This window comes from Hemibagrus wyckioides, linkage group LG05 (assembly GCF_019097595.1).
Source record: "Hemibagrus wyckioides isolate EC202008001 linkage group LG05, SWU_Hwy_1.0, whole genome shotgun sequence".
NCBI classification, from domain to species: domain Eukaryota; kingdom Metazoa; phylum Chordata; class Actinopteri; order Siluriformes; family Bagridae; genus Hemibagrus; species Hemibagrus wyckioides.
Genome location: NC_080714.1, coordinates 29,336,233 through 29,349,258, shown reverse-complemented (window position 1 = coordinate 29,349,258; position 13,026 = coordinate 29,336,233). Strand labels below are relative to the sequence as shown.

Here is a 13,026-nt window from a genome sequence, read left to right as displayed (position 1 = left end):
CCTGCAGGACCAGAGAGTGAGTTCTCACACACACACACACACACACACACACACCCTGTCACACACACACCACACTCTCTCTCTTTATAAGACTGCATATGATTGTGGAATTACACATGTAGCTTGAAACTGAGAGTCTGATGTTGTGTGTGTGTGTGTGTGTGTGTGTGTTAGGTGGAGGGAAAGGAGGAACTGCAGCTGCAAGATCTCTACGATCAGGTGTATAATCACGCGAGTGTGTGGTTTCATAGTCTGGAGAACCGATTCAGGAATCAAATACTGCAGCACTTTGGACCCATGCCTGAGAAGGAGATGGATATACAGGTAACACACACACACACACAATACAGTTCCCTAAAACATAAATACTATATTGTATGTAATTTAAAGAATGCTTTTTAACAAACACATGAGTGCAGAAGTTTGTATATAGATATAAACTACTGACCTGTTCACTTAACTTTATGTCTGCTGTTGTTGAAGAGAGGATGAATGACCATGGCTTGGAGGCATCAGGCTCTTGGTGCACATCTTGAGAGAGGCAGGTCTTGTGCTGCTGGCAGATCTCAGAGTTCCTGAATAATCCCAAATATCCTTGTGAAATCCCAGATTTGACCGATCCGTTCAGGAGGAGTTTGTGACCCTATTAAAAACTCCTTCATCACAGTGCTATACCCCCCCCCCTGTTTATACAGGTATAAACCTGTACACACTCAAACTATTCAACATACTTACACTGGTCAGCCACAACACTGTGAGCAGTGACCAGTGAAGTGAATAAGACTGAGTATCTCCTCATCATGGCACCTGTTAGTGGGTGGGATATATCAGGCAGCAAGTCAACATTTTGTCCTCAAAGTTGATGTTAGAAGCAGGAAAAATGGACAAGCGTAAGGATTTGAGCTTTGAGTTTGACACGTACCACCTACCCAAGCATTGTTCCAGACCATCTACACCCTTTCATGGAAACGGTATTCCCTGATGGCTGTGGTCTCTTTCAGCAGGATAATGCTCCGTGACACAAAGCAGAAATGGTTCAGGAATGGTTTGATGACCACAACAACCAGTTTGAGGTGTTGACCTGAACTCCAAATTCCCCAGATCTCAATCCAATCAGGCATCTGTGGGATGTGCTGGACAAACAAGTCTGATCCATGGAGGCCCCACCTCACAACTTACAGGACTTAAAGGATCTGCTGCAGATCCCACAGCACACATTCAGGGATCTAGTGGAGTCCATGCCTCGACGGGTCAGGGCTGTTTTGGCAGCAAAAGGGGGACCGAAACAATATTAGGCAGGTGGTCATAATGTTATGGCAGATTGGTGAACATTACAGCACAGTGGAATTCTTTTCTTCGCATATCCCAGCTGAGAAAGTTGGGGTCAGAGTGCAAGGGCAGCTATGATACAGCACCCCCTGGAGCAGGGAGGGTTAAGGGTCGTGCTCAGTTGTCCAGCAGTGGAGCTTGGTGGTGCTGGGCCTGGAACCCTGACCAAAAATCCAGAGCCTTAACCACTCAAGCCACCACTGCCAGCCACCAGTGCCAGCAGAGGCATCCTGAGCTTAACACTGAGCTTAATAATGTAGGGTTCTCATCACAGGGCTGAAGAGAATGAGGCTGTAGAACACCAAACAGTTCACATGCTGCTTCTCTGAAAGGGTTCCTCATATGCCATTTCATTACTGTAGTCAGCAAATTCTGTGCTGACCCCTAGTGGATGGAGTAGGTATATTCCTGCAGTTAGTCACTGCTCCTCAGGTTAGGTAGATACATTGTGTTCTGCTAAAAGCACTGCATTTTACCTTGTGTTTGTGTGTTTTAACGGGTGATTTATGTAGTGTTATTATTTAATAACACTCTCTCTCTCTCCCCCTCTCTCTCTCTCTCTCTCTCTGTCTCCAGTCCAGTCCTAATGGTCCAGCTTGTTGTTGGTGGTTATTAGCGGTTCTCCCAGTGGATCCTCGTTATCAGCTCTCGGTTCTCTCCATGACGACCCTCAGAGAACGTCTGGTGAAGATCCAGCACATCCTTGCGTACTTGCAGAACACTCAACACGAGAGGAACACTCACGCACAGTGAGACACGGTGTGTGTGTTTCCTCATGCCCTGATGCAGTAGTAACATTGTGCTGTCCAACATCAGCACAGAACAGTATTCACACACACTCACACACGCACACGCTGTCAGTGTGTGTTTAGAATGAAACAAAAATCCCAAATGCTGACATTTTTGTCTAATTTGTAATCAAACAAAACTGAGTTCACACTTAAACCTTAAAACTCAGAGAAATGAACATGAGACTGAGTTAGATGGAGATTAGATGGAGATTGGACAGAAACATGTCGGAGCCTGACCAAGATCATAATCCTGTCACTGATATCAGTTCTAAAGAGCACACAGTCTGATCTAGAGTTATTGGCACCATTGGTAGGATTCTGAAACCATTAGACTTTATAAAATGTAGCTGAAGCATTTTGGACTTTGTCTTTCCTTGTATAGATCTTACACCTGAGTTCAGGAACTCTCACACACGACTTCCTGTTTTACTGGGGTGTAAATATGCATGCACACACACACACACACACACGTCAACTACAGTGCCAATACTTCTGGAGCTGACAGTGTGTGTTTAGACATGGAGCAGTGTTAGTTTTACAGTATTTACAGTAACATGCTAACAACAACGGAATAAATCGTTTAATAAAACCTCAGACCTGTATTTCACACCACGGGTCACACCAACCTCCTGGACGTGTGCTGACCACAGCTTTAGTGTTAATACGCGTTTACGTTAATAATGCAGACAGTACTGACGTTAACACGTGGCTTCTGGTCTAAAACGTCTTCAGAAACGTCATGTTCCAGTGATCAGCACTTTGGACAGCGCTTGATGGTTTATATTATGGTATATATTAAACAGACTTGAAGTGGTGTTTAATCAGCATCATTTCCACCGTCGCTGCACCTTAATGTTAATACTGAAACATTCAACACATCCGATTTTATCTGCTGATACATCTTCATCGTCACCATCATCATTATCATCATCATCTTCCATTCCACAGCAGTGTGATCTCAAACCTTAACATGACCCACTTTATCAGGATCAATAAAAAAATTCAGCCTTAATTTTATACAAAGAATAGAACAGCACATGAACCCTGACTACTGTCCAGTTAAACACCACATACTCTACAAACTGCCCTGTTACCTGCCCTGTTACAGGCCGAGAGTATCCCTGAAAGATCCAGTGAGCGGAAATTCAGAATAGAATAATAATTAAGAATTAAGAATAATAATTAATAATAATAATAATAATAAAAAGCTTATTATTATTATATCCTGAAGGATCTAGTGATTCACAAGAAATACTCATAATAATAATAATAAAAATAGCAGAAGAACACTAGTTAAAAAGCTTCTAATTTATTTTAAAGTCACTGAATTTGTAAAGTTTATTCATAAATCTCCAAAACCCCCCAGCACAAATTTTTATTACATTTTTATTACAATTTTATTACATTTACTTTACATTTTTTAACCATTAATTTGCAACCATTATTCATTTGTTTATTTTTGCTGGAGAGAGGATGCACTTATAGCAAAACCAAAAAAATTATCATTATTATAAATTATGCAAATGTAGATGGGGAGACAAAAAAAACACTCATTTTGTGAAGAGGTCCAGAAGGGTAAAATGTCTGGTCAGTAATCAGTGTGTTAGCATTAACACTGAGCTTCTCGTCCACCAGCTTCGTGTTTGTGCGCTAATCTCTCTTCTGCTCAGAGCTCGGCATGTTCCGGTCATCCTGCAGAACAAAGTCTGGTCTTCACCCAGCAGCAGTGGACGCAAACACAACTGGACACAGAGACGCACCGAAATAAACACCTCTACACCATTAAGTGTTTAAAGCAGACTCCAGACCTTATAGAGCAGAGGGGTGAGTGGGGCACACTGGGGTAACTGACCCCACACAACAGACAACACACACACTTTTATCTTGCCTGAATAAAAAAAACCCACATGGAAATTTATAATATTCTTGGTAATATCAGAAGCTTTCCATTCCAAATTAATTTAATTTTTTTCCACTGGTTGGAATTTGGGTGCGTCTCTGCTGTACAGTGTGACTCTGAACTGATGAGAGAGGAGAGTTTTGTAGCTGAAACATTATCCAGTGATGATGATGATGATGATGATGGTGATGATGATGAGATCAGTGTATCCGCACGTGTCTTCTCAGAGGACAGACTTCCACGTCGAACCCTTTTCTCATCCCGTTACGTTTCTTCTCGTTCTCACTCGTCCATGAACTTTAACTTTCTCCAGTGTGATACAGAAAATCCACAACAAACAAACAAACAGCCCTAACAAATCCCAAGCTCCACTCTGTTAGGTCCGAGGCGCTGGCCGTTGTCCTGTGGCACTGGCCGTTCCTGTCGTTCTGAGCGTTAGTGTTTTTTAGCCCATGGCGATGAGGGCGGAGCAGGAGAGTGGAGAGTTTGCGTATTTTCCACACCGTGCGAATGCACCAACACTTTTTGCCTTATTAAAACCATTTTGCATTTTTTCCCTGCGTAATAACGGTTTGGTTTTATTCACTCTTCTTTATTTCTTGATGTGTACAGTTTAACAAATCGATGAAAATCATTAAGTTTTTTTTCTTTTTTACAGAATTGTTTTTTTTGCTTGAATATTTATGTTAATTTAAAATAAAACTGAAAATTATTCTTAATCTCACTGAGTCACTACTGAACTCCTCCACCATGTGGCGCTACACACACACACACACACACACACACACACACACACACACACACACACACACACACATAGAGCAGTGTAATGATGTAGAGCATTCAGACATTTCAATGTTCATTATGAATTAAAATGATTCATAGTGATTATTAATAAAAAAGATTTTTAATTTAAAAGTTTGAAGGTAGTGAAGATTTATCACGGGTTCCGATGTACATTATTGTATTAAATCAGACGCCAAATTTTAACAAACCAAAAAAAATTTTAGCACAATTTTTAAAAAAAGATTTCGTTTGACCATTTATGTTTATTTAAAATGCCACATCTCTCTATACTGATTTAATTATACTGTATTACTGTATTACTGTGTACACCAATCAGCCATTATGACCACCATCCTAATATTGTGTTGGTCCCCCTTTTCCTAGCCAAACAGCCCTGACCCGTCCTGCACTGTGTATTCTGACCCCTTTCTATCAGAACCAGCATTAACTTCTTCAGCAGTTTGATCAACAGTAGCTTGTCTGTTGGATCGGATCACACGGTCCAGCCTTCTCTCCCCACGTGCATCAATGAGCCTTGACCGCCCATGACCCTGTCACCGGTTCACCACTGTCCCTTCCTTGGACCACTTTTGATAGATACTGACCACTGCAGACCGGGAACACCCCACAAGAGCTGCAGTTTTGGAGATGCTCTGATCCAGTGGTCTAGCCATCACAATCTGTCCCTTTTGGTCAAACTCAAAGCTCAAATCCTTACACTTGTCCATTTTTCCTGCTTCTAACATCAACTTTGAGGACAAAATGTTGACTTGCTGCCTGATATATCCCACCCACTAACAGGTGCCATGATGAGGAGATCATCAGTCTTATTCACTTCACCGGTCACTGCTCACAGTGTTATGGCTGATCGGTGTGTATGATACGGGTTTCAGAATAATTTTACATATCATTTGAATATATTAAATGTTTTATTTCCACACTTTGCAGCACATCTTTAATGTTTGATTGCTGAAGAAAATATTTAATAATGAGGTGAATTTGAAGCTGAAACTTTTTCACTGAGACTCCTGGAGGAGGTCATCGAGCTGAGAGCATCATCACGAACTCTAAATGACAAAAACACACAAACACATGACATTACTACAGATACAGGAGATTTACACACTGCTCAAGGAAAGAAAAATTCATATGTAAATCACTCAATGAATGTGAATGAGGGTCAGTAAAAAACCAAATCCATCAACCCACTGATCTGGATTCAGAATCACACTGAAAATCTCCTCCTAATGTAAATGTGATACACTATATTGCCAAAGGTTCTGGGATGTCTGCCTTTACATGCACATAAATGTAATATGGAGTTGTCCCGCCCTTTGCAGCTGGTGTGTGATGTTAGTTATACAGGTGTGTGATGTGTGTGATGTTAGTTATACAGGTGTGTGAGGTGTGTGATGTTAGTTATACAGGTGTGTGAGGTGTGTGATGTTAGTTATACAGGTGTGTGAGGTGTGTGATGTTAGTTATACAGGTGTGTGAGGTGTGTGATGTTAGTTATACAGGTGTGTGAGGTGTGTGATGTTAGTTATACAGGTGTGTGATGTGTGTGATGTGTGTGATGTTAGTTATACAGGTGTGTGATGTGTGTGATGTGTGTGATGTTAGTTATACAGGTGTGTGAGGTGTGTGATGTTAGTTATACAGGTGTGTGAGGTGTGTGATGTTAGTTATACAGGTGTGTGAGGTGTGTGATGTTAGTTATACAGGTGTGTGAGGTGTGTGATGTTAGTTATACAGGTGTGTGATGTGTGTGATGTGTGTGATGTTAGTTATACAGGTGTGTGATGTGTGTGAGGTGTGTGATGTTAGTTATACAGGTGTGTGAGGTGTGTGATGTTAGTTATACAGGTGTGTGAGGTGTGTGATGTTAGTTATACAGGTGTGTGATGTTAGTTATACAGGTGTGTGATGTTAGTTATACAGGTGTGTGAGGTGTGTGATGTTAGTTATACAGGTGTGTGAGGTGTGTGATGTTAGTTATACAGGTGTGTGAGGTGTGTGATGTTAGTTATACAGGTGTGTGATGTGTGTGATGTTAGTTATACAGGTGTGTGAGGTGTGTGATGTTAGTTATACAGGTGTGTGAGGTGTGTGATGTTAGTTATACAGGTGTGTGATGTGTGTGATGTTAGTTATACAGGTGTGTGATGTTAGTTATACAGGTGTGTGAGGTGTGTGATGTTAGTTATACAGGTGTGTGATGTGTGTGATGTTAGTTATACAGGTGTGTGAGGTGTGTGATGTTAGTTATACAGGTGTGTGAGGTGTGTGATGTTAGTTATACAGGTGTGTGATGTGTGTGATGTTAGTTATACAGGTGTGTGAGGTGTGTGATGTTAGTTATACAGGTGTGTGAGGTGTGTGATGTTAGTTATACAGGTGTGTGATGTGTGTGATGTTAGTTATACAGGTGTGTGAGGTGTGTGATGTTAGTTATACAGGTGTGTGAGGTGTGTGATGTTAGTTATACAGGTGTGTGAGGTGTGTGATGTTAGTTATACAGGTGTGTGATGTGTGTGATGTTAGTTATACAGGTGTGTGAGGTGTGTGATGTTAGTTATACAGGTGTGTGATGTGTGTGATGTTAGTTATACAGGTGTGTGAGGTGTGTGATGTTAGTTATACAGGTAATTTACAATATTACCCAGTTACACAATTACATGACCTCTGTTTAGTAAGCGTGTGATATTAGCAGTATTTATGAAATGCTGTTAATTAAGTGACAAGTCAGAGACAGCAGCTCAGGACAAATCCACAATCAGTCCATAATACACAGACTGAGTGATCTCAGCATGATCTGAACACCTTCTGTGTGATTTCTAATCACAGTTCCTCACCATCAAAGTCCACTGTTCCATCTCCGTTGAGGTCGATGTCAGACAGAATCTCCTCCAACTCTCCCTTCTTCAGCTTCTCACCCAGCAGTGTCTTCATCGACTCCTTTAGCTCCTCAAAGCTGATCCTTCCATCTCCGTTACAGTCAAACTGAGAGAGAGAGAGAGAGAGAGAGAGGATGAGGAAGTCAGCAGGTGTGTTTAAACTGATCTCTTGTGTTTTTTGCTCCTCATTCGATCAGGAGTGTGGTTTGATCTCAGTGAGATTTATCTTCAGTATCAGAGTCATGCTCAGGGTTGCACTGGATCCCGAAACAGATTCAGACTGAACAGATTTTGATTTTTAAGAGTAAGATGTATATTATATAGTGAGCAAATCCCACAGTCTCCTAGTCAGAAGAAACTCCACTAACACAAGAAAACAAGAAGTGATGGTACTCTAGGACGTGATTAGCATTCGGAATCACGCTACAGCTAAAAGTTCAGCAAGTTTCATGATTAAATTGTCCATATTTAAATTTGCATTTGGCGAGCCAGCCAGGAGTGAGCTGAGCACTGAAGATATTAGCTCCTCTCATGTACTGTTCCTTTGCTGTCATATTATAATGTCTGTGCTGGAATGTGAGACTTTACTAGCGCTTCATTAGCAGCTGTATTCTCACCTGTTTGAAAGCACAGTGCAGCTCTCGCATGCCCACCATGTGAGCCGTCTCCATCAGCATCCTCGGACCCATGAGCTCGCAGAAATCATCAAAATCGACATGACCGCCCCCTACACACACACACAGACATACATACATACATATACACACACACACACACATACATACATACATATACACACACACACACACACATTGTTTCTTACAGCCTATAAGCTCCTCCTGCATGTGGAAATGTATTTCAATTTCAGATAAAACTTTAGGTTACAGTAAGCTACATGATGCAATCATTCTATCTTGATCTTCATGACATCACTATCGGTCATGTCAGTAACAGTAAGAAAGAAATAGTTCATCTGGTTGATCATCTCATTATTGGTATCTGAAACACACACACACACACGCTCTTACATTTCATCTTGATCTGCTGGATGATCTCGATCAGCTCCATCTCCGTGGGCATGTACCCCATCGTCCTCATGCAGTCTGCTACATCTTTATAGTGCAGATATCCGTCCTGATCGTAATCGAACTCCTTAAAGGCTAGCTGCAGCTCTACACAACACACACACACAGCACAGCACAGCGCGCACACACACACACACACACAGCACAGCGCACACACACACACACACACACACACAGCACAGCACAGCACACACACACACACACACACAGCACAGCGCGCGCACACACACACACAGCACAGCACAGCGCACACACACACACACACACACACACACAGCACAGCGCACACACACAGCACAGCGCACACACACACGCACAGCGCACACACACACACAGCACAGCACAGCGCACACACACACACACAGCACAGCGCACACACACACACAGCACAGCACAGCGCACACACACACACACAGCACAGCGCACACACACGCACACACACACACACACAGCACAGCGCACACACGCACACACACACACAGCACAGCGCACACACACACAGCACAGCACAGCGCACACACACACAGCACAGCGCACACACACACAGCACAGCACAGCGCACACACACACACAGCACAGCACAGCGCACACACACACACACACACACACAGCACAGCGCACACACACACACAGCACACACACACACACACACACACACAGCACAGCACACACACACACAGCACAGCGCACACACACACAGCACAGCACAGCGCACACACACACAGCACAGCACAGCGCACACACCCACGCACAGCACAGCGCACACACACGCACACACACACACACACAGCACAGCGCACACACGCACACACACACACAGCACAGCGCACACACACGCACAGCACAGCGCACACACACACACACACACACACACACACACACACAGCACAGCGCACACACGCACACACACACAGCAAAGCACAGCGCACACACACACACACACACACAGCACAGCGCACACACACACACACACACAGCACAGCACAGCGCACACACACACATACACACACACACAGCACAGCACAGCGCACACACACGCACAGCACAGCGCACACACACACAGCACAGCGCACACACACACACACAGCACAGCACAGCGCACACACACACACACACACACACACAGCAAAGCACAGCGCACACACACACACACACAGCACACACACAGACACACACATACTCAAAGCTTTGGTCTAAAATTCCTTTAAACACCAAATAGCTTCAGATTGTATAGAAATAATAAAGTGTGTGTGTGTGTGTGTGTGTGTGTTGTGTAGAGCTGCAGCTAAAATACTGTGTGAGGGTGGTGTGATGAAGTTGAGTTACTGTTTTACATCCTGAAGTTGATTATTTTTCTATAACAGCAGGTTTCATTCTATCAGCTATAAACACTCAACCCCTCAGCAGTCTCTCTTTATTCTCTCTCTTCAAGGTAATGAGAGAAGAATCTCCGCTGGTCATGTGACTGAGAAACTCTACAGAAACTCCTCTGTCCTGATACACAGTACAGACACACACACACACAGACACACACACACACACACACACAGACACTGGAGGCTCCTTCCACACATCATACACTCACACACACACACCTACACACACACATCATACACTCACACACACAGACACTGGAGACTCCTTCCACACAACACACACACACACACACACCCCTTCCACACATCATATACACACACACACACTAACACTGGAGACTCCTTCCACACAACACACACACACACACCTTCCACACATCATAAATAAACAGAAACCTTCATCACATCAATCATTCTTAAAATCTGTTTATCAGTGGAGTGTGTACTGTACACGTCTCTGTGAGTGAGCTGTTGCTATGGAAACGATAAGGTATTAGTGCATGAATATAAAGCTGTGCTACAGTCAGAGCTGCTGTTAGAGAGAATTAATCAACACCTTCTGACCAATCAGAGTCCAGAACTCAGCAGCAGCAGCTCTGTGGTCTTCATATTTTTGAGCCATAATTTTTACTTGAGTAAAGCTTTTGGCTTCTCTTCACATCCCTGCTGCTGTCAGCCAATAAAAACACAACTTACACTCACCATCCAGCTCCTCTGGCATCAGCTTTCTATCCTGTCATGAGAGAGAGAGAGAGAGAGAGAGAGAGAGAGAGAGAGGGAATAATGACTCAAACAGAACCTAAATATGGAAATCATTAGAGTCCCGGGAGATGTGGCCCATAAATATTCACTATTTACCACCATTCACTATCTCACACACACACACACACACACACACACACACACACACACACACACACACACACACACACACATGCAAACACACAGCAGCTCTGCACATTTATTTTGTCCTTCCTTTTCATTTAGAAAGGCTAAGCAGCTCTGGAGGCGATAAATATAGTGAGAAGGAGACAGGAAATTTATCAGAGAGAAAAAGCGAGGAACTAACGTTAAAATATTCAGACACATAACAGATCACACACACGCGCGCACACACACACACAAAGTGTCTAATTGGATAACACCATGTCATGCTTCGCTGTCCCTGACGTCAATACAGACACATGCTGTGACTAACATGATGAAATAGCAAGACGTTCTACAGCACACACACACACACACACACAACCCCCCCCCCACACACACAACCACACACACACAACCTCCCCCCACACACAACCACACACACACACAACCCCCCCACACACACACAACCACACACACACAACCCCCCACACACACACAACCACACACACACACAACCCCCCCCACACACAACCCACACACACACACAACCCCCACACACACACACAACCCCCACACACACACACAACCCCCCCACACACACACAACCACACACACACACACACACACACACACACACACCCCCCCCCCCCCACACACAACCACACACACACACAACCCCCCCCACACACACACAACCACACACACACACAACCCCCCACACCCACACACACCCACACACACACACAACCCCCCCCACACACACACAACCACACACACACACAACCACACACACACACAACCCACCCCACAAACAACCACACACACACACAACCCCCCACACACACACAACCACACACACACACAACCCCCCCACACACACACAACCACACACACACACAACCACACACACACACAACCCCCCCCCCCACACACAACCACACACACACACAACCACACACACACACAACCCCCCCCACACACACACAACCACACACACACACACCCCCCCACACACACACAACCACACACACACACAACCCCCCCACACACACACAACCACACACACACACAACCACACACACACACAACCCCCCCCCCACACACAACCACACACACACACAACCACACACACACACAACCCCCCCCACACACACACAACCACACACACACACAACCCCCCCCACACACACACAACCACACACACACACAACCCCCCCCACACACACACAACCACACACACAACCACACACACACAACCACACACACACACACACACACAACCACACACACACAACCCCCCCCCACACACACACAACCACACACACACTCACAACCACCCACCCACACACAACCCCACACACACACACACCCCCCCACCCACACAACCACACACACACACAACCACACACACACACAACCACACACACAACCCCCCCCACACACACACAACCACACACACACACAACCCCCCCCCCCCACACACACACACACAACCACACACAACTACACACACAACCACACACAACCACACACACACACACACAGAAAACCAAATGGCACATCTCTCTAATCACTATGCCCTGAGCGGTAGCTCCTCCCTCTTTTTTGAGTTCAGGAGAGCTTTGTGTGTGTAGTCAGAGTGGTGGATTATGGGTAAGTGTGTGTCTCAGTGTGCATGCTGATGGACTCACCTGCTGTCCTCCTAAATCCTACCAGTGCAGTGTTTATCTGCAGCACCACCCACAGCTTCAGCTGCATCCTGATTGGTTGATGTGGGAGGTGTGTCTGGTTGTGTATCCTGAAGACTTTAATAAGAGTTTTTATAGCAGTATTGCCAAATTTTATATCTAAACATTCTAGTTTTATTTTACATTATTTTTATTTTATTGTTCGTATTTATTTCATTCTTTATTTCTGCAGTTTGATTAAATATTTAAATGATTAAATATTTTATTTATATAAGGTAATATAAAGTAATGTAAGTATAAAGCTTAA

General features: G+C 44.1%; 2 protein-coding genes across 3 annotated transcripts in view; one reads left to right on the top strand and one right to left on the bottom strand.

Annotated features, from left to right (window-relative positions):
• The window catches only part of lonrf1l (LON peptidase N-terminal domain and ring finger 1, like), a 14,485-nt gene extending 9,911 nt beyond the window's left edge, over window positions 1-4,574 (top strand). For both annotated transcript variants that reach the window (XM_058389739.1, XM_058389740.1), the window contains 3 exons: window positions 1-16; window positions 175-324; window positions 1,906-4,574. The exon at window positions 1-16 is cut by the window's left edge and continues 147 nt beyond it. In XM_058389739.1, coding sequence (XP_058245722.1) covers window positions 1-16; window positions 175-324; window positions 1,906-2,082 — 343 coding nt within the window. In that variant the 3' untranslated portion in view covers window positions 2,083-4,574. The remainder of the gene's footprint in view (window positions 17-174; window positions 325-1,905) is intronic.
• A 512-nt stretch (window positions 4,575-5,086) lies between these two features.
• On the bottom strand, window positions 5,087-12,762 carry cabp4 (calcium binding protein 4). The gene is made up of 6 exons (XM_058389741.1): window positions 12,723-12,762; window positions 10,867-10,897; window positions 8,732-8,875; window positions 8,321-8,430; window positions 7,662-7,809; window positions 5,087-5,873 (listed from the first exon to the last, which is right to left on the bottom strand). The coding sequence occupies exons 2-6, from the start codon at window positions 10,883-10,885 to the stop codon at window positions 5,845-5,847; spliced, it is 450 nt and encodes a 149-aa protein (XP_058245724.1). The 5' UTR covers window positions 10,886-10,897; window positions 12,723-12,762; the 3' UTR covers window positions 5,087-5,844.
• Window positions 12,763-13,026: the final 264 nt, after the last annotated feature.

Coding starts and splice junctions, on each gene's coding strand:
- cabp4 (XM_058389741.1), bottom strand. Junction 7,810..8,320: donor TGCACTGTGCTTTCAAACAG/GTGAGAATACAG, acceptor TCTCTCTCTCAG/TTTGACTGTAACGGAGATGG. Junction 5,874..7,661: donor TGGAACAGTGGACTTTGATG/GTGAGGAACTGT, acceptor TTTGTCATTTAG/AGTTCGTGATGATGCTCTCA.